The following is a 25,417-nucleotide window of genomic DNA, read 5'->3' as shown; positions in this document are numbered from 1 at the left end:
TAACAGTTGGAGAGATCTATGGAAAGTATTTCATCTTTACAGGTTGAACTCTCATACGGGAAATATATTTGAAGGAGGAGAAAGTATAAAAATCATAAGGTATTTATCCAGCTTCTTCTATTACTTCCATTATGTTTAAGATTAAAAAAAAGTGTTAATGTGTTCAATTCCAAGTTTTTAAGGTACCTCTGCAGTTTAGATTTTAACAGAATTTGGAATTCAGTAATAAACCCCTATAGAAATGTAAAGGGCCTTCAAAGTCAATAGAAACAGAATTTTATTCAGATTTTATTAGCACTTAAGGGGGCATAGCCCATCAGAAAGATGCTGAAAGAGAAAAGTATCTTCTGATTGTTTTCCAACACACAAAACTACTTCAAAATACTGATTTTTATCTCATTTCTTTTGTAACAATGAGTTATTTCTGTATGTGCAACTAAAATAGTGGGTATTATTAGTTCTAAGCGTCATTTTGTCGTACGAGTGGGTCCAGGCACGCCGTAGTTGAGGCGCAGTGCTGACGGGGAGCGCAGGCTGGCGGTGGGGCGCGCGGGCTGGCCCTTGGCTCACAAGTACGGCCTGGCCTGGGCCTGGCAAGAGGCTGAGCCACCCGGACCTACCCTCAGTTTGGGAGCTGCGAGGGTTTCCAGCGAAACGTGACAGAGCACTGGCGCAGGCTGCCCAGAGGGGCTGTGGAGCCTCCTTCCCTGGAGCCATCTGAAACCTGCCCGGATGCGTTCGGGCGTGCCCTGATGTGGGTGCTCCCGCTCCGGCAGGGGCATTGCACGGGATGATCGTTCTGGGTCCCTCCCGCTCCCTCACACCCTGCGAAACGTGCGGTGTCCGGGCTGGGGGGGAGAGCTGGGCCCGACCGATCCTTCAGATGGAAACCACCTTAGCAGTGCATCTGGGTGGGGGGGGAGCTTTTGTCCCGTCAGCGGCACGCCTGGACGTCCTGGTTGTGGAGGTGGAAGTAGTTACAGACACCCTAACGTCTGACACCTAGAGACGCTGGAGTTCCGTGTGTGTAACGGAACGGTTATTTTGAGGACCCACACGATGCGTTTGCGCCCCGTACTGCTTTGCCAGCAGTTCCCGCAGCCACAACGGCGCCCGCGCCTCCGGCTACGGGTCGGGGCTCTCCGGAGCGCCGCGGGCGGCGTCCGTGCCGCAGCCCCGCCAGCCGCCGGGGGCCGCCGGGTGCGGGCGGCGCGGGGCAGAGCTCGGCGCCGCGGGGCAGCGAAGGCGCGGGGAGGCAGGCGGGGCCCGCGGCGCCTGCGCGCTGCCGGAGCGGGGCCCGTACCCAGCGTGCCGCGCGGCGCGCATGTGCGGCGCGGGGCTCGGGGCTGCTAATCCCATTGTGGAGCGGCCGCGGCGGCGTCGGTGACCGGAGGCGGCGGCGGGAGCCGTAAGTGCGGCCCGGGCCGGGGGCCGGGAGCCGGGAGCCGGGCGGCGGCGGCCATGCGCCCGGGCGGCGGCTGCCGGGCCGCGGCGGGAGCCGGGCGCTGAGCGGCGGGAGGCGGCGGGCGGGCGGCGGGTCCCGCAGCCCCTCAGGGCCGCGCCTCCTCCCCGGGCCGCCTGGCCGGGGGATGAAACTCGGCAGCGGCTTCCTCGGAGGCGGAGGAGGAGGAGGCAAGAGGGCGGCGGCCGCCATGGAGCCCGCGTTCCCCCCCGGCATGGTGATGTTCAACCACCGCCTGCCCCCGGTCACCAGCTTCACCCGGGCGGCCGCGCCCCCCGCGGCGGCCCAGCACCCCCCGCAGTGCGTGCTGCCTCCCGCCGCTTCCTCCGCGGCGGCGGCCGAGCCCCCGGCGCCGCCCGCCCCCCCTCAGGACGTGACTTTCAAGAAGGAGCCGGCGGGGGCTTTCCCCTCGGCGCCCGCCTCCTCCGCGCAGAGGAGCCCCTGGGGCTTTCTGCAGTCCCTGGTGAGCATCAAGCAGGAGAAGCCCAGCGAGCAGGAGGAGGATGAGCAGCAGCAGCAGCCGCCGCAGCAGCAGCACCACCACCACTACGGGGGGCTCTTCGGGGCGGCGGGGGACGAGAGGCCCCCGGGCCTGGGGGGCAGCGGAGGCGGCGGGGAAGGGAGCGGCCAGAGCGTGATTCAGGACCTCAGCCTCCTTCACCACCTGCACCAGCATCCCCACCGAGACCTGTTACTGAGTGGCAGAGGCGAGGGCGCCCCTGGGAGCTCGGGTGAGCCAAAGCACGATACCCAGGTCAAGAAGGCAAAGAGGCCAAAGCCAGAAACTCAGGGAATCAAAGCCAAGCGGAAGCCAAGCGCTTCATCCAAACCCCCCCTGGTGGGAGATGCGGAAGGTGCCATCGCGTCCCCAAGTCAGAAACCTCACGTCTGCGAACACTGCAGCGCTGCCTTCAGGAGCTCCTACCACTTGCGCAGACATGTGCTCATTCACACCGGGGAGAGGCCTTTCCAGTGCAGCCAGTGCAGCATGGGTTTCATCCAGAAGTACCTGCTGCAGAGACACGAGAAGATCCACAGTAGGGAGAAGCCCTTCGGGTGCGACCAGTGTAGCATGAAGTTCATCCAGAAGTACCACATGGAAAGACACAAGAGGACGCATAGTGGAGAAAAGCCATACAAATGTGACACTTGTCAGCAGTATTTTTCAAGGACTGATAGACTCTTGAAGCACAGAAGAACGTGTGGTGAAGCCATAGGTAAAGCAGGTGCTGGAATGGAGCCCGGATCGTCAAATAACATGGGTAGCTTGGCTGCGTTGTCTCAGGGAAATACAAGTTCCTCAAGGAGAAAAAGTAAAACAAAAAGTATATCCACTGAAAACAAAGGAAGTAAGTGTAGCAGCAAAGTAACTGAGTCTCAAGTTACAAGTAATGTGGCCATGCCAAATTATGCAGTTGATATTCCTATCGTGTCTTCCAGTGGTGGTCTAGCCGGCACAGGCGTTGAAGAACTTCAGAAAAAGGTGCCAAAACTGGTCTTCAAGAAAGGAAGCAGGAAACAGGCAGACAAAAATTACCTTAATTTTGTATCACCACTGCCAGATATTTTGGGGCATAAACCACTGGCTGGGAAACAGAGTGGCTCTCTAGGCTCCCTAGTAACCAATACCGGTGTAGAAACTATTGGTCTTCTCCAAAGTACAGGTGGTAAACCAGGTCAAATAAGTAGCAATTACGATGACGCCATGCAGTTTTCAAAGAAAAGAAGATACTTGCAAACTGCAAGCGGTAACAGTGCCTTTTCAATTAATGTCGGACACATGACTTCCCAGCAGTCCGTCATCCAGTCTGCAGGTGTTAGTGTTATGGATAATGAAACTCCGTTATCTCTCATTGATTCAGCATCCTTAAATAGCGAAATAAAGTCTTGCCATGACAAGTCTGGTATTCCCGATGAAGTTTTACAGAGCCTTTTGGACCAGTACTCTCACAAATCAGAAGGCCAGAAGGAAGATCCTTTCAGTATAACTGAACAGCGTGTGGACTTGCACAGCTCTGGAGAGCATTCGGAGATGGTCCAGGAAGAAAACCTGAGCCCTAACTCTCAAACAGTTTCAAATGATAAGGCGAGCATGTTGCAAGAATACTCAAAATACCTCCAACAAGCTTTTGAAAGAACAACCAACAGCACTGGTTTTGCTTTTGGACCCAGTTTCCAGTTTGTTAGCTTGTCTTCAACTCTGCATAACCACACTCTGTTTCAAGACAAACAGATTTACACTACATCTCCGCTCGAGTGTGGCTTCAGCCAGTCCGTTACCTCAGTATTGCCAACTGCGTTGCCAAAACCTCCGTTTGGGATGTTGCTTGGATCTCAGCCAGGCTTTTATTTATCTGCTCTGGAGGCTACGCATCAACAGTTGACTCCTTCTCAAGAGCTGGATGATCTCATCGATCCTCAAAAAAACTTAGAGACTTCATCTAACTACCAGTCTACATCTCAGAAACTGACTGGCCAGAAGGAACAGAAAAACTTAGAATCCTCAACGAGCTTTCAGATCCCATCTCAGGAGTTAGCTAGTCAGATAGATCCTCAGAAGGACATAGAGCCTAGAGCAACCTACCAGATCGAGAACTTTGCACAAGCGTTTGGTTCTCAGTTTAAGTCGGGCAGCAGGGTGCCAATGACTTTTATCACTAACTCTAATGGGGAAGTGGACCATAGAGTAAGGACTTCAGTGTCAGATTTCTCAGGGTATTCAAATATGATGTCTGATGTGAGTGAGCCATGTAGTACACGAGTAAAAACCCCAACTAGCCAGAGTTACAGGTAAGGTCCCGACTGTGACTGGGCTGTGGGGTCTTCTTAATGTAGTTTTACTTTGACAACACTGCCATTGGAATGTTTCTACACGGTCCTATTACGAATAATGTAACATGCCCTTTCAATGCAACTTTTCATATTTAGTTTATTTTATTAGTGTGATTTTTTTAGATCTGTTTATTATGGTTTTTAATCAAAAATCAATAGATTGAAATAGTGTTTTTGTTCAAGTGACAACGTTTAGCAATCAAATTTTCAAATATAGGTTGTCAGGGAATAGCCCAAAAGTTTAAAATGCAAAAAAATTAACTTTGTTCCTAGGACTAAGGTTTATTCTAATTGCTTTACTCTCAGGAAAGTGTAATGAAGCATGGGAATTCTATGCACCACTAGTGTATTGGAACTTCCGATTTACAGATAGTGACAAATATATCAAGCTTTTTGAGGAAGGGATCTACAACATTTCAAATTGCTGTCTCTTAGGTCTCGGCTGATCTGAAAGAAGTTTGCTACCTAAATCTTGTTGCTTTTAAAGTACTCCTGTTCTTCCAGGTGATGCTCATTCCAGACAGGTGGAGCAAATATTCTTGGATCTGTACTGAGAGCCCGGAACGGTAGCTTTAATATAAATAATAATGTCCCCAGAACTCCTGTGTAAGACTGTAATTCTGTAAAGAGATTCTGTTGACACAAATCATGAGAACAAAGTGCGTGCATCTGGTTCATGTCATTAGAACCCCGACTTGAAACTACAGTCGTATTCTAGATATGCTCTTGGGATACATTATTTATTTTACATGGTTCAAAAGAAGTCGGTCTCTTGCTCTTACCCCTTTCCACATTCTTTTAATGTATAAGGTTCCCGTTCTTTTGTTGTGCTCCCAATTCCTCTGGACTTGATTTGTGTTTTTTTCTTAATTTACACCTTTTTCGTCCCCTTCTTGCCTACTCCCTCTCTCACCCCCAACTTAATAGCTAACATTTAAAAAAAATTTACATTCCAGAAAGTGCATATCTTACTGTGTACTTTCTGATGTCTCATGACATCAGATAACGAACAGTGAACACCCACATATTTTTAGAATTCTGTCGAGGTTTCCATGTACAATAAGAAATAATCTACTCCCAACTGTACATATGAAGGCCCCGATCCTGCATCAGGATCAGCTCACATGGACCCCTGTGCCCTGCAGCGTTACCGGTGGTGTTGCTGGAGCTCTTTATGGATACAGGGGTTTGCAGCAGTTTATCATTGCAGGCTTAGGGCCTAAGGCTGCAATTCCATCAAAGGTTTCTGGTGATGGTGTCAACTACGAGAGTAGAACTTGAGCGGCTTCTCAATATCAACAGAACTTTTCTTTGGAATTATTGCCTTACTTTATGTATATTTTGTGGTACATTATTTATTATATGTGAATCCTGAATAATGCCTGTGGAGCCACGGAAACCTGCTAGAAATACTGGTGGCCATTCAAAGCTGCTGAAAGGCAGTGGCACTGCTCTGAACCACTTTTTTGCAAATGTATTTTTTGATTAGTTTTTTAATGTAATTTTGGTGACGTTTATGCTGATGGTTTTTTATGTACTCTTGGTGATGTTTCAGTCTTAACGTACTTTTCTGGTGTCAGGAAAGTACCAGTGGATGTTTGCAGTCTTATTGTGTAATCAGCCTATTACAGGCTTCCATGTATAATAAAGTTATTAACATTGTGCAAGTGTAAAACACTTCTGTTATGAAAGTGGTGTATTATTAAAGGAATTGTTACAAAAATCCTTGGTAATTTTTCCCATTGTCCCTCACCACTAAAATTTGAAACCTGAGCCCACTTGTAACCTCTTTTACTAGGTGAACTTTTTTTTCTTACTAATCTAGAATTTGTTCAGAAAATCCATGTAGCTCCATTAACTTTTTCTTTATCCTTGATTATGTATCTCGCCCTATTTCAGTTGAAAAAGGCGAACAACAGTTGTTCTCTATACACAGATCCCAGCCTGGTTTTGGGAATGGAATAGCCCATAACCACTGTTGGCTTTTTCAGTACCTTTTCTCTTGTTTTACAGAGGTTATATTTTACTTTCTTTATATTGTGTGTAGTAGAAGTTGCATATGTATTGTTCTGGCTGTTTGCTTTAACTTAATACTAATAAAACCCATTATTCACAAAATCATAAAGATATCACTTCTATTATCCAGTCACACTTGTAAGAGCCTATTAGGGAAATGTTAAGAGATGAAGTTTTGAGAAGGAGTAATGTGATTTACTGGCATGTTTTGAGCTCGTTTTTTTCCTTCAATTTCTTTTTGGGTCATGTAGTCCGAATGCACTGTTCTAGAAATCAGGGCCCTATTTCATACCTTGAGTCTCCAAGGGAAAAAAAAATAACAGATTTCCTTAAATTAAACTGTTCACACGACCTCAGCTTTTTAAATGTCTTTTTTTTTATATAAGATTTTGGTTAAAAATAAAAAACAACAACTGTGTATTGTTAACTTCAAAGACATTTTGTAATTGCTGAAAATACGGAATGACGCATATATAATACGATTTTGTTCAAAGTAAAGGTTTTAGAAAGTCTTATATCTGTTTTTCCTCTTTTCTGTGCTAACTTTTACCTTCTAAGGAAAGCCTCGTAAAAATAGTAGTACAGCAGAATACTAGAAAGCATATTAATTAGTATGAAGATGGTTTGCAGCCGTTACCTTAAGCTGTGTTTTTCTTCAACGTTGCATGTGATCGTAAGAGTAGCAGCGCTGAAAGTCTCAGAATGGTTGCAGTGTCGAAGAAAAGAAGATTGCAGTTTGAATCAAGGCAACGACGTGAATAAGAGAAAAATCACCGGTATGCTGAGAAGTACTGATACATGACAACTAAGGATGAAAATCTTCCCAAGCAAATATAAAATAATACTAAATGTTTAAGATATTCAGAGAGGTGCTAGGAATAATTTTGGAAGATCTGAAAGGGAAAATTACTGGAATTTTGTATATTCTCTCCACATGTTAGCAGTCATTCAGAAAAAGAAATGCAAGTAGAGTTTTTTGGTATGGAGTTCAAATTTATTTTTCTTCAGGTTAGCTAAAGGGTGCGGTAAAATGATATGGTCGAAATCAAGTATGGTGTTACATGCTAGATAGTAAAAAGAACTGTGTATTAGTAACGTCACAGCATGGACAGGGAGGACAAAAAGAAAGCAAAATGGCCTTTGAATGTAATTTTTCACTTTAGTGCTTGGTTAAATTTTCTTGTTCAAGAGATTATGGGAGGGTAATGATAATCTGTTTCCTATCACTAACACAGGGGATATAAGAATTGATACGTGTGATGATATGATAGAAAAGTGTACATAAAGTGTTCCCCTTCTTACTATAAATACTCACATTATGTGATTTTGCTTGGGCCAAGCACATCATGGTACTGTGAATCGTGAATGTGTTTCAGTATGAATCGTGAATGTGTTTCTCGATGGAGTATGCTCCTGGAGTATGCTCCAGGACACTAAAATTACATGGCTAACATGCCTGCAGATAAGCTAGAAGAGCTGGCTAAAATGAGCAATAGTTCCCAAATTAGCCAGATCAGATACAGGGTTTGTGGGTAGTGGGTGAAGTTTTTAGAATAAGAAATTGGTGGAATAAAAGGGGTTTAAAAAATGGGAAAATGTGGTGGGAGATTACAATTTCAGGTTTATGTACTAGAAAAAAGGCAGCCCGATGTATCATGGAAACCTTGAAGATTTTGTAATAATACCATGTATTCCATTAGTGTTGTTTTGATTTTGGTCTGGCTGTTTTTTTTTCTCTGCCTTAGGTATGTTTGACAACAATGTGTCTGAATGATGCCTCTGCTTTTCTTTCCCACTGACTTGAAATTAGTATTGTGCATGTGAAGTCACAGGTGCTACTCTGGAGATGTTCCTTATGCCTGAGAAGATACATGTGCGAATGTTTAAGCTGCCAGTGTTCTCTTTTTTTTTTTTTTCTTTTTAATATATTATGTGTTGAAAGGAGTCTGGTCACTTTAAAATGGAAGATCCTGTTTTCAGCCCTTTCTGACTACTGGCTTTAACCATTTGGTCTGGAATTTTCCAGGCTTAGTCTGTCTCATGCTCCACACGCTATCTTTCTTACCCTATCTTCTGCATATATTTCCTGAAACAAAATTAAGGAAGAAAACTTGCTTGTTCCACTGGCTTTTTCATCACTTTTTAAAAACAAATGAGTACACCCCACCCTGTTAGCAACATCCATGTTGGAGGTTGGACTTAGGGACACCCAACCAACCTAGTCTCGTTTGAGTCACTGACTGTTCTTGAAAACACGATTACATTTACTTCAAATTCTTTGGAAATGCATTTACATTCAGATACTTAAAAGTTGGGTGGGTACATCTCTGAAGGTGACCCCTCCTGCATAACAGATGGGACCATTACAATTATTTGCTACATTAGTTCACATAGTGTTTGTGCGCCCTATATTGGGGCATATGTTGCACATTTCCACATAGTGAAGTTTGCTTTCTGGCTTATATAATCTGCAGGTTTCACTTTTAATGTTCTTCTAAGGTGATGTTTGTGCTTGTTTGTTTGTTTGTTTGTACAAAAATTTAAGAAAATAAAGCATAGTATTTTGTGTAGTATTTGGAACCCAGGATATAACCTGTTCACTGAGTCAATAGCTATGAAATACTAATACAATTTGTCTATGTTGTTCAAAGCATCCTTCTTGTCCCCTTTTTCACTGGCAGCTAAAACCCAGTTGTTTTTAGCATTGTTTCCCAACACAGTGAGACATCACCAAAGAACAAATTTGTTTTTTCATATCCCCATACCAATAATTTAATTTTATATATTTTTTTATAGACACTGATGCTAAAAATTAACTTTTTGATGCACAGGTTGTTTGACACCTATGACCTGAAGGGATAGGTAGTGGAATTTCATTTCTTTGACATTGATTGGAGTTGAGTTCCTTCTGTAAGACCCCTGCTGTTTCAAACCCTGTGTAGAGATAGATTGAGAAATAGTTACCAGCTTAGTAAATGTGGAGTAGCTGATTGTCTTGAATCAAGTAGAAGCTATGGGGCAGAGTCATGGGGGAGTTTAATTCTCTAAGGTGATGTTCAGAAGCCTAAATCTGTTCTTTCCCTTCTGTTGTGTTCACTGCTAATCCAGCATCCAGGGAAAACAGGTTCTATAGAGAGCAGCCTTGTGAAACACAGTCCTGCTTCGTTCTCGGAGAGTTGTCATCCTATTTGTTGTGGGTATAAACAGCAACAGAGAGTTGCTTGGAAAAAATACTGTGCCATCATGTAATCAGTCTGTCATAATGCAAATACAAGATGAGGTGAATTGAGGATTAAATGGAAGATTTAGTGCTGGCATTTTTAATTTCTAATGCTTGATTTATAATCTTGATAGTAATGTAAATTTATGTATATAGCATGCTACTGTGTTTACATCCTGGTATGTTTTAATATTTTGTTTTTATTAAATTTCTAGTAGATTTTGCAATTGTAAAACTGAAGGCTATCCTAAGCAATGTTATGAAAATACACCTGAAAAATGCTTGTGTAATTGAGGACTCGGTGTTAAATTGAATAAAGTGTTGTATAGTCAGACTAAAAAATGAAAGAAGAACTAAATTAGCTATACATTTCTTTAATTATTTTAATATACTTTAACTTACCTTAAAATGTTTTTTAAATTGTCTCTTTAGTGCTACAAATATCAAAACATTCTGTGAACTAACGAGGCATGAAATGGTTATTATGCAGGAGCTGCAGCATGTGCCAGATATTCTGTGGTAGTGCATGTGCTACCTTCAATGCTAAAAACCTGTTAAAGGTAGGTTATTACCATTCAGAATTTTTCAGTGTTGTTGTTTGTAACATAACTTTACTTCGTGCTTTTCGTAAAAGAGATTTCATTTTGAGGTTTCTCAAAGGCTAGAAGACAGGTTATTTTTAATCCCTTAATTTCTCTTCACAGTGTGTACTTCTCTACTCTCTCCTCACTGCATAGGAGGCTAGAGTCTTGACTGGATCCTGATGTGCCTGGGTGCTGGCATAAGGCCAGAGACTGTATTGACAGTGGTAAGGATAGTTCAGACTGCTCAAAGGTCCTGAATATTTTTTTCTGGAGGGGGAAAAAGTCTCAAAGATGGGAGGTTGTTCTCTGAGATGAGCGGACATAAAAGCAAAGATCTGTTTTGAAGAGTAGACTTTACAAAGAAGTCTATATGCAACTTGAGTGACAAGGTTTTGAATCACTTCAATTTGTTTTCCTGTAATAGGAAAATATATAGGTGTGTGGAAAAACATCTCGCATGTTCTGCTGAGGAACTTTTATGTATATTCGTATCCATTAAATGAAATGGTTCTCTACAATGAAAAGTGGGTTAACTTAAAGAGTGCTTGGTAATACTGGAAAATGAGACTGATAAGGAATAGCTTATGCAACTGAAGAGGACATTTATATTGTATTAGTTAACTGTCTACCTGGAATTTGGTCAGGTTATACGGAATAACACATTTAGTAGCATCTTCTGGCCCCGTGGTCTAAGGGGCAAGCAATCATGTAATCTCAGTAGAGAGAACATGGCTTTGCACTTGCAGCTTATCTGTGGTAAGTGATGATGCTCAAGTGTAACACTGCAGAAAGCTCGATAGCTCTGTTTCTTAGAACACTTTTTTTTTTTTTAATACTTATTTTATTTTCAAAGACCTGCCATTTCCAATTATTGGTTCACTTTCTGAAAATGAAAAGCAGAAATCTGTGCAAGAATTCTGTTATCTTGGTTCTGGCCAACTTTAGTCCAAAGGATTATTCAAAAAATTGGTGGAGGTGTGTGACTAAAAATATTTAAGCTGTGTAGCTTAAGAAATTTGTCAACTTTTAAAAGTTTGGTCAAATTACATCATGAAACTGTTTGTTTATTTGGTCTATGAAACCTTGCAACTAGGCATGGTAATACTTAGTGATTTTAGTGTAGAGTTAAATCTGTATGAAAGGTGCGGGTGATTTAAAAGTGTATTTCCTGAGCATTCATAATTAAAACTTCTTTCTAGTTTTATTTCTGTAATAGTCTTATTTAATATTACTCTAAGGAGATGAAGGCTAAACCAATTGCTCAACTCGAGAGATGTTGGAACCTCTGATTTTGGAGAGATTGCAATCCATTTTGAGTAGGTATGCTGAATTTGATTGCTTATTTACTTTGGAGTCTGGAGATGCACTGTAGAGTAAAAGTAGTTTCATATTTTATTTTACATGATTCTGGAAATCATCCTTCACAAATACCATCTTAAGAGTGGATGGCAAATGAAATAAGACAGTTGGTAACTAAAATCATCAGTTTTACTGTTTTTACCACCATATTCTGATGCTTGCATGTTTTGTTCTTCTCACAATGAAGCTAAATGAAAACCTCTGAGAAAGAGTTCCTTCTAATGTAGCATAATGAAGTCTTTAAATGGGTACAGTTGTAGGTCACCATGAATAGGAATGCAGTGACCTTTGTCTTGACAATGAAGCTGGCACAAGCTTCTCAAAGAGCTGTTCTTTTTTTTTTTTTATTTCTCCGCCAGAAAGGACACAAATAAAACAGAGGATCCCCCTTCTCCCATCAGTGAACAAAATCAAAAGATTAGAAAATGTATTGTAAATTGTTAGCTTGCAAAATCTAGAAATAACATGGAGTTCTTTCTCTAAATATACATATTGTTACAGGAATGATGTGCAAGGAGGTGGGAAAGAAAGGAAAGTAGAGGGACTGTATGCCTTATAAAGAGCCTTCTGGTTTCTTATACTGTGCAATGTCCTGATTTGATTTTAGATACACAACAATGTGATATTCAAAATTACCAGTATAATTCGGAGTCTAGAAAAATAACAAATCTTTGTCATTCATTTTCCGTTTGGTTTGGTGCATCTCTGCAGGTTTGTAGTGCACTGCACTGAAAAATTAGGAAGGCTCAAATTTCTTGGTGGCATATATAAAAAAGCAGAGTATTTTGCAGAAGGCACATAAAAGTTGTGGCTGTTTGCTGTTGGGGAGGCCCTGTTGCTCCACCCAACTTTTGTAGTCATTTTTGAATTGCAGTGCTCAGCAATGTTCTTTAACCGTAGAGAATCACCTGTCATTCTTAAATAATGACACTACCTGCTCATTTAGGATTTTCTCAAGGTTTCAGCAATGTCGATCTGAATTGTGCTGTCTCTTGTAAAGGCAAGGCCTGTTTGGGAGAGCGAACTCTAAAGTGAGCAGTGAAGATAATGAATGGAGATGTTTTTGTAAAAGAGAAGTCTTATCTATAGACCTGCTTCTCTATGACCAGATATTTATTTATTTACCCTTTAAAGGAGTAAAAATTGGTTGTTTGACTCTTTCTTTTTTCAAGGACCTGGCTACGTGTTAATGTGAAGAGCAGGTTGTTTCCTTGGTGATCATGGACGCTACTCCCACAAGGCCGTGGCCTGGGCAAGTAGCTGGATTGGGTGCTTTGACGATTGTGAGTGTGCCTCTTTAGCAGTAGGCTTTTTCAGGGTGTAAAAACAAACAAACAAAAAGTGAAGTTTAGAATGTGCATGTTATTTTAGAGCTATGTGAACTTAACAGATAGAACAGCAGTTACCATTTAATATTGTCTTTAAATGATTTCTGGGTAAACACATAGAACATATCTAACGCACAGTGAGAAGTGAAAATACGTCAGATCAAAAGATATGTAGAATAGTACATTAACAGTCAGTTGGAAAATATAGGTAATGTTCTCTCCTGTGGAAATGAGAAGGCTTTAAAAAGCCTTATAAAGCTTACTTTATAAGCTAGAACCTGCTTGATTTTATATTGGAGCCTTTTATTTTTGTAATTCCACATCAAATTCTCTGAGGGTTGAGAAGTGAAAACAATGATTATATTTCTCCCAGGGGAAGAAGTGTGCTAAGGAGTGTGAGGTAAATTCTTGGTGAAAATCAAGTGCTATGCAGTTTCTCCACATGCTAGCAAAGCTGTGGTAAACCAATTATTTCTACTTTTTTATTTTTATTTTTTAACCTTGATGTACTAGTAGAAACAGAAAGTGCCCTGCCTGGCCTTTTGCCTGTGCTGGGGGAGGCCTGTATGAGTGGCAGGCCCAGAGCGCAGCGAACAGAGGCAGCTTCTGGGCGCTTTGTCTGGGAGCCCTCCGAGGCACCTATCTGCTGCAGGTAGGTGAGGCTGAGGTAAGGATAGCTCTAGCAGCTTCTAACAAACTCTGTCAGCTGTCCTTGATTAAAGAGTACCTGCAGCCTTTGTTCTACCTGACCCCTAATTGGGCAGGATTAAGCACTCTTTTAGTGTGCAGTTACTGAGGAGCTGTGCCACCAGGTGAAAGAGCTGTGGCAGGAGTCAGCAGGCTGCATTGGAGAGGATGAGAAAGACATGGACTTTATCTTCTCTGAGACTCTGCAGCTTCAAATATTGTTCAACATCTTCATTTAATGACCTGGAGGGTGGGTCAGGGTGTACCCTCAGCAAGTTTGCAGATGATACAGAGCTGGGAGGAGTGGCTGATAGGCCAAAGGGTTGTGCTGACGTTCAAAGTGACCTGAAGCACTCAATCCTGCATCTGGGGAGTACTCCCAGGCACCAGTACATGCTGGAGGCCAACTGGCTGGGAGACGGCTGTACTGAGAAGGACCTCGGGGTGCTGGTGGGCAACTAGCTAGCCATGAGCCAGCAGCATGCCTGTGTGGGAAAAGAGGCCAGCAGTGTCATGGGCTGCATTAGAAAGAGTGCTTCCCGCATGTTGAGGGAGACATCCTTCCGCTCTACTCGACACTGGTGAAGCCATGCCTGCTGTACTGTGTCAAGTTCTGGGCTACCCGGTACAAGAGAGGAAGTTCAGTGCCAGGGCCATGAAGATGGAGCGTTTCATATTAAGAAAGGATGAGAAAGCTGGGGCTGTTCAATCTGGAGATGAGACTCAGGGCTCTCATCACTGTGTACAAATACTTTATTGGTAGGAGTGAAGGTGAGGGAACCAGACTCTCCTCGGTAGTGCCTACTGACAGGACAAGAGATGATGGACACACAACCCATGAAATTCCATCTGATCACAAGGAAATAATTATTTTACTGTGAGGGCTGTCAAACAGGAGTAAGTTGCTCAGAGGAATTGTGAGGTCTATGTGTGTGGAGATGTTTAAAGCCTGACTAGACATGGTCCTGGGCAGCCTGCTCTAGCTGAGTTGGATGAAGCAGAGGATTTTGACAAGCTGACCTGAAGAGGTCCTTTCCTACAGCAACAGTTATGTGATTCTCTACAGTTTTGTTTGATCATTGGTCAGTGCCAAACGGGAATGTCAGATTTATGCTGAGAGGACGCTGTTTGTTCATAGGATGTGGTACAGTAGGGTATCTGAAAGTACATTGTTTAATGGAGCAAATGTGCTAGACAGTTCTAGACGTTGCCTGGAATCCTATCTCTATGCAGTGTTGAGCAGTTAAATGTTGTTTCTGATTTCTGGCTTGGAACTTCAGTCTGCTTTAAATTGTAGGTATTTTCCACAACAAGCTGCCATAGTCTGTTATTAATGGTTAAGAAGATAATGCAGTGAAAACATTTTGAAATAAAATCTTGTTTATATTTTACTAGCTTTCATTCTTTCCTTTTTTCTTAACCGTAGTAAGTTGTGATAAGAAAACGTCTATCCGACATGTCTTTTTATATAATTTGGGACATTCCAATTGCTTTTTTTCTCTTCTCCCTCAAAGTTAGCTAAAATGGCCTGGTTTGAAGCTGCTCTTGTTCAGAGCTCATGCAGAAGAAAAGAAAAAAGCAAAGCCGAGAGAATGCAGCTTCTGTTTTTGGTTCAGACTTTAACTTGAAATCTGTCTTCTAGAGAAAGGCAGGCATAGGGTGTTATCTTATCAGTCTGTTGATAAGTTGTAACAGTGTTAGGCTGTTTCAGGCATTACTGTTAGCTGTTTTCCTGGTCATGGGCTCAGTTGTTGCAAAAGATTGTCTTGACTGGTTGAGCCAGATTTCTTTTTTTTGGGGGGGGGGGGCAAAGTTAAAAAAAAAAAAAAAAAAAAGTGAAAAGGATGGGTACTAAAAATGTATACGGGGAATGGATAACAGCAGAAATGTTTTGTATTCCAGATGTTTTTCAAGGCTTAATCAAAGCTGGATATTATGGTGATGTCATGTGGGTCTAGTGTTGCTTAGGTGGGTCTGATCTGTCTGTTTCTCATGGTCAGGGCAGTGTTGCTAAATGACGCTATAGTGAATCCTGGGATTTCATGTGGTGATAGTTATCAATTATAATGGGAAGTTTAATATCTTTCAGACAGCTGTTGTAGGACTAGTTTTAAGTAATGGCCTCTGAGGTTAGCATTTTTTAATTTAATTTTTTGGCATACTAGCTATAGGTATTTCATTTCTGTGTCCTATACTTCTTTCGTTTGTTGGACTTGATTTCATCACAGTCCTTGGGTTTTATCACTGGGTGGTGGTTGGACTAACTCAGTATTTCTTTTTCAACTTTTCTGGCTTCTGTGAACAGCAAGTCATTGGTTTATGCTTACAGATATAGCTTTTTCATGCATTTAAACTTTTTTCAGTGCATACTGTATTTAGTTTTAAAGTACATATAATATAAATGCAGTGAAAATTTCTGTGAAAATCCCTGGTTCACATAGATGTTGCAATGGAAATATGTTATCTCTTTTTTAAAGGGTAAATACTGGACTAATGTTCCACTAAAGTGTTAGAAGATACTATCTTCTTTGAGATGCACTGCTAAATTATAGCTGAACAGTGTAATTATTGATTTTTATCAAACTTTTTGTTCTAGTAAGGTATAAAGCTAGAGACATCCCCTTTACTGTGTGTAGCAGACTGTAGTTACTGAATTTAGGGAATTTGTCAGAAAATGTTTCACAACTATCTTCAGGACAAATTTATGACTTCAAGTTGTAATCTTGATATTCTTGTACTTCTCTTGCTTTTTGTATTTATTATTTTATATTTTTAAGATAGCAAGCTGAGAAAATGGGCAAAATGGCACATGGCTGAATTTCTATGGATATTCTTCTGGTTGAGCAGTACAATAGTAGCTGGTTGTCACCCTCAATGGAACAGCACCAGTGGAGAAAACATCTGAGAGTTGTTTTCATGAGTAGATGCAGACATCTTAATAATGGTGTATTTGGTTATTTTCATTTTTGTTGTGGGCCAGAATGCAGTAACTCTATCAGACTCTTGTTATCTCAGATTTGATCCTTGGTCCTTCTACCTTATTCCACTTCTGCTTCTCAGGGCAGTTCTTAACATCTCAGTAAGCAAACACAGCAGTCGTATCATTCACGTCTCCCTGCTCTACAAGTGTTTGTCTTTCTTCTCTTCTAGCTCCCGCTTCTCTAATTCCATATTCTGTGTTCCCATCTTTTCCGGTCCTAGTCTTGTTATTTCTGTTCCTGAGTTCCTTGCCTAACCAGTTTCCACATCCAGCTACATGTTCTGTTCTTCCTTCCTGCTCCAGTTTCACCAGACTCCTTGTTCCAGGTGCTATTTTTTTTGTCTGTGCATGGACTTTTTCCTCTGTATGAGAGTCAGAGGACTGGTACTTGCTTGCAGCTTGGATGTTTTGCAGGCTCACAAAGAGTGTAAGAGAGCGTTTCCCTGCTCTCACACTTGTTTGATAAAAACTCCCTTAATTGTTGCTGTCACAGGGGAGTCCAGCTGTCCCTTGTCTGCTTGTTCCCACTTCCATATCACCCCCTTGCTTGAGCTTGACCAGGGTTAATGAACTTGGGAATAATTTTTTTTTTTTTTAAGCCATAGGCTTTTTTCCACTTCTCTGTTTAGTAGGTAGCTTCACAAACACTTGAGACAGCATGCCTGAGTTATGTGGGGATGGAAATGTGCTCTTGATGGAAAGAATGGACCTGGTAAGACTAGCCTGTGTCATCTTCCCTGTGCATGAAAGTGGCACACTATTTTTGATGCTTGCTACTGTCATAGTGTAGAACTGTTGTAACTGGCCTTTATGTGGATAGTTTGGTTTTGACAGGGTGGGAGGCACGTATTCTAGTATATTAGAGGAACAGGGCAAACTACAGTTTTTCAGAAATTTATATATTGCGAGTAAATGTGGATTGATTTTCTTGAAAATAAGCAGTGTACTGCTGACACAAATAATACTTTTCTATTGAGACACAATTGTCATTGAGAGTACCAGAGTTTTTCAAAGAGGGAAAAAAAACCCCTCTGTTTTTGGCGTAGTTGATTTAAATTATTTTTCATTAGCATTCTTCTTAGAAGTAAGCAAGGCTTTCTGAATAAGCCTTGTATATATTTATAATCATGTGCGTGCATGCACAGGAAGAATCGAGCTGTGTCAAATATGGTTGATGATAATGTCAGCTTGAGTGATCAGCTCTGCAATCACTAGCTACCGACAGCGAGATCTTGAAAGGCTTTGAGGTAACATTTCTGCTAACATGTAGGCAATCTATGTGCTGTTAATTACAGTAAATTTTATCAGTTGAAATAATAATAAAAACAGTGAAGATAGACTGGACTTCTTACAACTCCCATTGAAGCATCAGGAATTGCATTGCCTCAGGCAGTGAGGCAGATATATATGTGACTAAATACAATAGCTAGTTTATTTCACGTGGCAACTTCTATATTCCCATAGATGAGCTATTGCTGTAAATTATCCAGTTATAATTCTGTAATCCATCAGAATCTCTGCCTTTTCAATGCTATTTAGTTGAATGAGCTGCAGTATAAGCAAGTTGTATGGTTATGTTATGGTTAGTCCCAGAAGGACATGACTTGCAGGTTCTGTTGCCCCTCCAAATTTTGTTTTTATTTTTTTTCATTTTGCAGTGAAGAATTTTAGCAGGTTATTTCATTCGAGTGAACATTTGACTTTTCTAATCATCTGTGTGTAAAGGAAATACCGAATTAATTCTTACCAGCCTCTTCACGAAAACAATCGGAGCCTCATGGAAGATATGTAGAAAAGGGATCTTCACCATCTAATAGTACCTGCAGCCAGAAATTAGTTTAGGCATGCATATCAAATTGATAGTATTGCATAGATGAAGCATTCGTTAACTACAGGGAATACTGAACAATAGTTTTGAGAACTGTAACTGCCCCGATAATGAATTTAAAGAGGAAAATTACATCAACTGTATTTTAGAGGTAATTTTTAAACCATTTTTTTAAAACCTCAACAAACTTTTTTTTTGACGTAAACCAGATGATATTTAGCTTAAGTTGAGGAGTTACCTATTTTAAGCTAAATTAAAATAACCTTCTCACACTGCAGATTGAGAATAGGAAAGATGTTATTTAGTTTGATTTAAAAATTTATCATAAGCTAAAGCAGTGCATCATACAATCACATTGTATGCACTTCTCAGTATCTTAAGTGCTGTTTTATTGACTAGCACAGAGTGAAAGACTACTTTAGCTAAGTTTGGTAGGAAACGTTATTTTTTTATTCCACTTTTTTTTGTGTGTGTGATGAAATAAAGCTCCACAGTAACAGTATGAAGGATTTTATTTGTGCTTTTGCACAGTCAGTGGTCTTCTGTTCTGAGGCTACATTTTGAATGGGCTTCAGCACACAATTATGGAAAGAAGACAGTTTACCTTCTGCAGCACTTGTTTACTTTATCTTTCCAGGAAAAACAAAACAAAACAGACGATTTTTTTTTGCAAAAATCATATCCTTCATCCAATTCTTCATGGCCTATCCAAATACTCATCCAGGCACAGGTGTACATGGGGAACCATGAATGGGACGTGGCTAGTGATTTTTTGTGACAAACTTCTTTTTCCTTTTTTTAATTAGTTGAATTGCTGATTATTTTCTTTTGTTGTACTTGATCTAGAACTCAGGTCTAGTCTGCTGACATAGTTTTTATGCCTGCAGAGTGGAGTTTCCTCTTTCATCCATGCATTCATCTCCTTCCATGTCTTGCCATTAGTACTTTCTCTGATATACTCGCTTTAAAGTTAGCATGTTATTCAAAACGAAAGCATGAATAAAGAGATCTCTCTAAGTGATGTAAACATACATAATTGTCTATAGTATGCTAGGAAAGGATTATTTCAGTTACAATGCCAATTCTTTCTAACTGATAACACTGTCTTTTTCCTAAATTCTTAGGTGATGAAAAGGCAAAGAATTTCATTTACAGTTTGACCTTTTTAAGGTTGTTTCACTTCTTGATGTATGCACAAGTTTTTTGGTTCTGAAAAGAAAACCTGCACCATCCTCAGTTATAGAGTATAGACCTTTCTTTCCATGTCTGTATTACTAAAATAAAGAATACTGTGAGTTCTTGTAGAAATACTGCAATTCAAGTGCAGAATGTATACACCCAACCTTTTGTACGTACAGGTTAGGAATATGCCTATCGTCATATCATTTGAATTACTATGTTACTTCTCTGAATAACCACTGAAACGTTGAAATACTGGACACCCAAAGACCATCTGAATTTCACTCTTTACAAGGACATACGCAGTTTTGGGGAGGTCAAGAAAAGTAAAATTAATGGAGTTTTTGTCTAAAATTCCTTAATTCCTAATTCATTCCTTCCAGTTTTGGTATTCTTGCTGACAGAATGTCTATAAATGTGAGAAATCTGAACTTTGTAATTCTTCAAGAGTACAGTGATTGATTTTATTTAGACCCTACATTTGAGCAAGTTATAGAGGAAGAATAGATTAACAGCCAGATTCTCTGCAAGTTGGCAGCTTTCTCAATTTCAGTAGAAGTACTTGTGCCCGTAGTTATGACAACTTTTTACGTTAGTAGCTTTATTGTTTTAAGGGGTTTTCTAAAGGTAAGTACATCACTGGAAGGTAGACACTTTGACTAAAAATAATAATAACAGAATTCTTACAGGTTAATAATTTTGTAATTTTATTGGACTCTCCAGAAGTCCATCTGATTGCTTTATCAGATCCAAACTATGTTATGTGCATGCATATGCATATGTTATGTGCATTTTCAATATTGTTATTCAAAAGTCTCTTAGAGTCTCCTACTTTTAAGATGCCTATAGGTTGTATAACTGGTAAAGAATGGAGAATGTACAAACAGTATTACTGAATCCCAAATCAAGCTTATCTGGCAGTTTTCTTGCCTCAAAAATCTGATTTCCTTTACAAGACTTCATTAATAAGCTTCATTTATATTTTCAGTTTGATTTTTTTATGATTATCTTCATTAACGTAGCACTGCAATATTTAGGATTGCAAATACCATGTTAGTTAAATGAAACAGCTTACAGTGAAATTACATTACCTTACTGTTATTAAACACTGAGATTTATATTTGGGCACTGGAACAGTGAAGGTCTCTAAGTCCTATGTTATAAATGTGAATGTTTCCACTAGCTAATATTTATGCTTTTTCTTATTTTCTAAAAGGTAACATTTGTTAGGTACTCATAGTGAAGAGCTGAATACCCTTTTCTTTGTATGAAAGTGTAACAGTCTTTCTCTGACTGATTGTGCAGTCATGACATAGCTGAGGTGAAGATCCAACTTCAAACATTGCAAGATAAATCATTTCCACATTCTTGCTTAAGTGGCTATTTTAGTGTGGAGAAGCACATTTTCTGTTGAGTGCTAATGCCACTGTCTCCTTGACCCAAGGTCTTAACTATTTTGAGCAAAGTAGGCTTGGTAGTTGGTGTAAGAAAGAGTTTATAAGTAAAACAGTTGCCTGGTAGAAATTTTGAAATTTCTGTGCCTCTTGGGATTGTTCATTGGTAAAAGCACTGATAGAATGAAATGTGCTTTATGCAAGGTATTAACAGGGATATATTCTTGTTGTCTTTTCTTATTTGTAGAAACTGGGGTAGGAGGGCTGGAACCACAGCCATGTACAGGCTTACGTGAAGGACCTGAGGAAGGGAACATGCTTCTCCACTCATTTCATATCTTGCCCAGCAGCTTCGCTTTTGTTTTCAGCAGTGAGATCTATTAGCAGAAGGCATTCTTTTTTTTTTTTTTTTCCCCCCCTTCGAAAAAGGAGGAAGTAAGAACATTTAATGTTGCTTAGTGGAAACAAGACTGGTTTTTTTTTTATCCTGGTTTTGCTGTTTGAGGGCAGCCTAGCAGTATCCACATGAGAAACAAAGCCATGTAATTATTTTTGTGGTTGTAACACACAAAAAAATCGTCAACCAGCAATGTTAGTTAAACTTCAGTAGCTTTGTTGTCACTAGGAATATAATGGCATTAACTAGTTGTGTGCGCTTGACATGAGCTAAAACTGTGGTCATTTCTTCTTTTGATGTGCTATCCCTGAGGCATGTTACTGTTTCAAGCTGTCCTGACCGTGTTCCCAAGCCCCTCTGGACTGTGGCAGTTCTGGTGCAGAAGAGCCTCTTTTGGATTGTGTCAATTCCCTGGCATCAAATTCTTCCGCAAATGTAGGGAGACCTTGAACATTTGAAAGGACTTTCAGGTTTCAAACAGGAAGAACATTGGCAGAAACAGAGGTAAAGTAAAGACATTGTTTTTTTGCTGTTCTTTTTGCTGTTCATTTTTAGTGGCTGCATAAGAGAATAAAAGTAAGCATGTGGAGGGAAATAAAAACAAGGGCACCTTTCCGCTGGTGCTGCCTGATGATTCTCCAGTGATTTCTCCCACATAGAGCCGCCCAGCTTTATTTGCCAGGGTCAGGGGAAGGTGAGGCAAGGTCTCTGCTTCATGCAGTTCCTCCCTTTTGCCAGAGTACTTCTGCGCCTTTAGCAGAGGGAGGCTGTATTTGGAAAGACTTCTTGCTCTCTGTTGTTTCCTCGTGCTGGAGAATAGCATTATGAAGGATAGATAGCATTTAGCTTTAGATGAGTTTCATTGTTTTTAATTCAAGTAGCAACTTCAGTGAATGGTTATAAAATAGCATCACACTACTGACTTTTTAAAGGAAATGGAAAAAATGTCTGACACAAAGACATCTGAAACAAGGCAGTTGATTCATATAGAATACTAAGAACATACCTAGTGGAAATATTGTGTGAGAGTGTTAAAAATAAACCTAGACTCATTTAGTCCTGAGTGTTTAGATGGGTTAAAACTGAAGAGAATGGGTGGAAAATGAGCTTTCCTACAAAATTAACCAACATGCTTCAAATTGCTCTAGAACATTGCAAGACATATTTTAGCAGTGTGCATAATAAATGTAAAGTTGTTATTTAGTATGTGAAAAATAATGTCAACAGTAATAAAGATGCGTAATGACAGTTCAGTGGTGCTTTTTGGCTGAGAGCACTGAGGGAAAAAACTATTGTCACTGCAATTAGCAAATTGTTTTGTATGTTTTTTTCTTCTTTCCTTCAAGCTGTCTGTCAATCAACTACAACTATGTCATGTCAGTGCATTACAGGGCAGGATTTCAAAGCTACTCATGGAAGATTTAACTACCCTAAAGGGTTTGCTTAATAAGAAATTCCCTACTGACTTTATGGGAATGTCCAAAGGAGTCAAACAGGTGGATGTGGCAGAGCACCAGGAACCATAAAGATGTCAGTATAGTGTATAGAATCCCGAAGAGAAGCTGGAAAGTAAAAGCAAGTATGGTGAATGTTTTGTGTAAAATGAAATGTCTTTATGGATGCAAATTAACTGTAGAAAAGTCACTTGAGGCCTTGCCTCCCTTCCTCTTTGACACATCCAAAAAATTAGATTTCACCAAGTGACAAAACACAATTCTTCTTTACCTTTAAAAACATATTCAATGGTACTTGCTTAGCACCTTCATAGTTCTATTCCTTATTTTCATTCCTTGAATTGAGAATGTTTTACAAAGCATCTGCATTTGTATGAAACGTGACGAAATTATCAAATAATTGTTGGGCACAAAATGCTAGATGCAGTGAACAGATACTGAACACATAAAGCTTCTTTTCTTGAAAGAAGAGTTAGCAGTTCTTGAGGTTGCTAACTACAGGTCGTTTGCACCAAAGCTATTTTTGAAAATATCTGCAGTGATAATAGAGGAATATTAATAAAATTAATAAAATGCAGACAAAAGTAATAAAATTAATAAAAATAAAATTAATAAAAATGCAGAGAAAAATAATAAAATGCAGAGATAATAGAGGAATAATGTCTCACAAAGTGTTTCTGATTATAATGTGTATTGAGTAATGTATTAATTTGCACATCTAATGTTATAAACCTTTCAATCATCACAAATATTTTTTTCTTTTTAAGTTGATAAGTTCCTTTCAGCATTGTTCTTAAAAGGGTGAGAAAGTCTTTGAAACAATTTCTTACATCCTAAATTACTATGGATTCAGTTCAATATAACAGTGAAGCAACATGCTCTTAAACTTGAGCAGAGGGGAGGGTACTTGGTTCTTAGAGTACTTACTGCAATCAAAATGTTTTTCTTTTGAAATTTTTCTTGCTGTGACTTGAGGTTTTGATCTCTTTGCAGAGATCAAGATTTGCAAGGGTGAAATTAAAGACTAAATATTTAGTGAACTTTATGGTACTTAGAACAAAGAAATGAGTAGGACATCAGCAGTAAGTATTAATGTCAATAGAAGCATAGTTTTTTAGGCTGCTATTTGGCATCTAGAAGAATCCCTGAAAATTTGTTTTGATCTTTGCCTGCAACGATTTTTTTCCAGATTTAATTAATCCGTAGTAACTGGTTTTCAAAAGCAGTATTTGAGTTTTCTCTTTTTTTCTGCTTAGCTTCTTGCATTCTTCCTTTCTGTTTCTGTCCACCTAGCCTTGTTCTTACCCTGAACGTCTGCTGATGGTTCTCATGTTTGCTCTCTCTGCTGGTCCCACTGTTATGACCTTTAGCACAAGGAAAGGACAGTGTCTCCTCTTCCTCTGTTGTGGGCTTATGTACAAGGCTGTGGCCATCTTTGTTGGCTTCAGTCAACTAAAGCTCTCTATTGATTTTTTTTGCAGGTGAGCCCTAAGGCTTCTGTGCATGTAATTTTTTTCTCAAAGTATTATCGATTTCTTATAAAGAAAATGCTTGCAGGTTACTGGCACTGGTACTTTCCTCTGACTGCATCGTAGGGATTTCATATCATTTAACTTTTTTGTGGTAGAGGATGGCTTTGTGGCACAGACAGAAGGAAGCACTGTGGAGCAGAGGAGCTCTGGGTTTGAAGCAAAGTCTGTGCAATTGTATGGGCTAAAAGCAAAAACTGGCTTTGGGTTGAAAACATTGTTGGCTAGGAGAAATCTCTTATCTGGGGTGACTCTGAGACATAATTGAATGACTTAAGTAAATATTTGTTTAATGTGTCATGAAAAGTACCTTGGCATCCCAATTAGTGGAAATGCAAATTTTTTTTTTATATACAAAGAAAAAAAAAATCCGATGAATTCTGGATGGCTCCAAACACACAAGGACCAAGAGTTCAGTATCTGTCATGTTAAACTGATCAAAGAAAAATATTCTGGTTAACTTCTTGTCCATAATTACATCAGTGTTTGAAATTTTCTTTTTCATTGCAGCATGTAGTTTTGAAACATCAATTTATATAACCTACTATTTTTAGGAACAGTTCCCTTGGGCTGGCTAATCTCTGCTGTGTTGTAAAGGAACCTACTCTGTGTAGATGCTGAACGGAATGGTTTTTTAGTTACCTCAAAAATCTTCTGGTGTGTGCTCCTACTTTTGGAAGGTTCAAGGTTTGTTTTATTAAAAATAAATGTGATTCATAACTGTAATTCACCGTTACCCAGCCTGTCAAAACAAAAATAAGGCCTGTGCATGGGTCTGCAATGGTTTAACTAAATGAGTTTATTAAACAAGGAAAGCTCTAGCATGAGGATATAAACAATGGTTTTGGAAAACACTAAGTGGAGGAAAATTGGCTGTTATTCAGTTTTGCAGTGTTTACTTGCTTTTCCTATTGTGGCAGTAGATTTTATTTTGTAAAGCTTGTTTAACCTTCAGTGTCACTTTGTTTAATCCGCGCAGCTACATGAAACATCTAAAGTGCCAATGTGTCATCCCTTGGCTAGGGTTAGGGGCCTGCATCCTGATCTGCTTGCATCCTGGTGCACATGCCTGAAGCTGCCTGTGAGGCACAAAGTGCAGCCCGTGGCAAACGAGGAGGGCAGCAGCACCCAGCCCACCTCCGGGAAGCAAATGTTTTAGTCCTGACTC

The 25,417-nt window shown here is 40.2% G+C and overlaps 2 protein-coding genes across 2 annotated transcripts in view; both read left to right on the top strand.

The window, feature by feature from the left end:
* The first annotated feature begins 1,345 nt into the window (after positions 1-1,345).
* On the top strand, positions 1,346-6,017 carry ZNF281 (zinc finger protein 281). The gene has a single exon (XM_080602177.1). It carries the CDS (start codon positions 1,590-1,592, stop codon positions 4,254-4,256), a length of 2,667 nt encoding a protein of 888 aa, XP_080458303.1. The 5' UTR covers positions 1,346-1,589; the 3' UTR covers positions 4,257-6,017.
* A 544-nt stretch (positions 6,018-6,561) lies between these two features.
* Positions 6,562-25,417, top strand: part of LOC308198926 (uncharacterized protein) — a 35,410-nt gene continuing 16,554 nt past the window's right edge. Inside the window, exon 1 of the mRNA XM_080602189.1 lies at positions 6,562-13,453. The gene's annotated coding sequence lies outside the window, so the exon portion shown is untranslated. The remainder of the gene's footprint in view (positions 13,454-25,417) is intronic.

Source organism: Anser brachyrhynchus (genome assembly GCF_964034855.1).
Source record: "Anser brachyrhynchus genome assembly, chromosome: 8".
NCBI classification, from domain to species: Eukaryota; Metazoa; Chordata; class Aves; order Anseriformes; family Anatidae; genus Anser; species Anser brachyrhynchus.
Note: the sequence above shows the minus strand (reverse complement) of the source record. Positions and strands in the feature narration are given on the sequence as shown.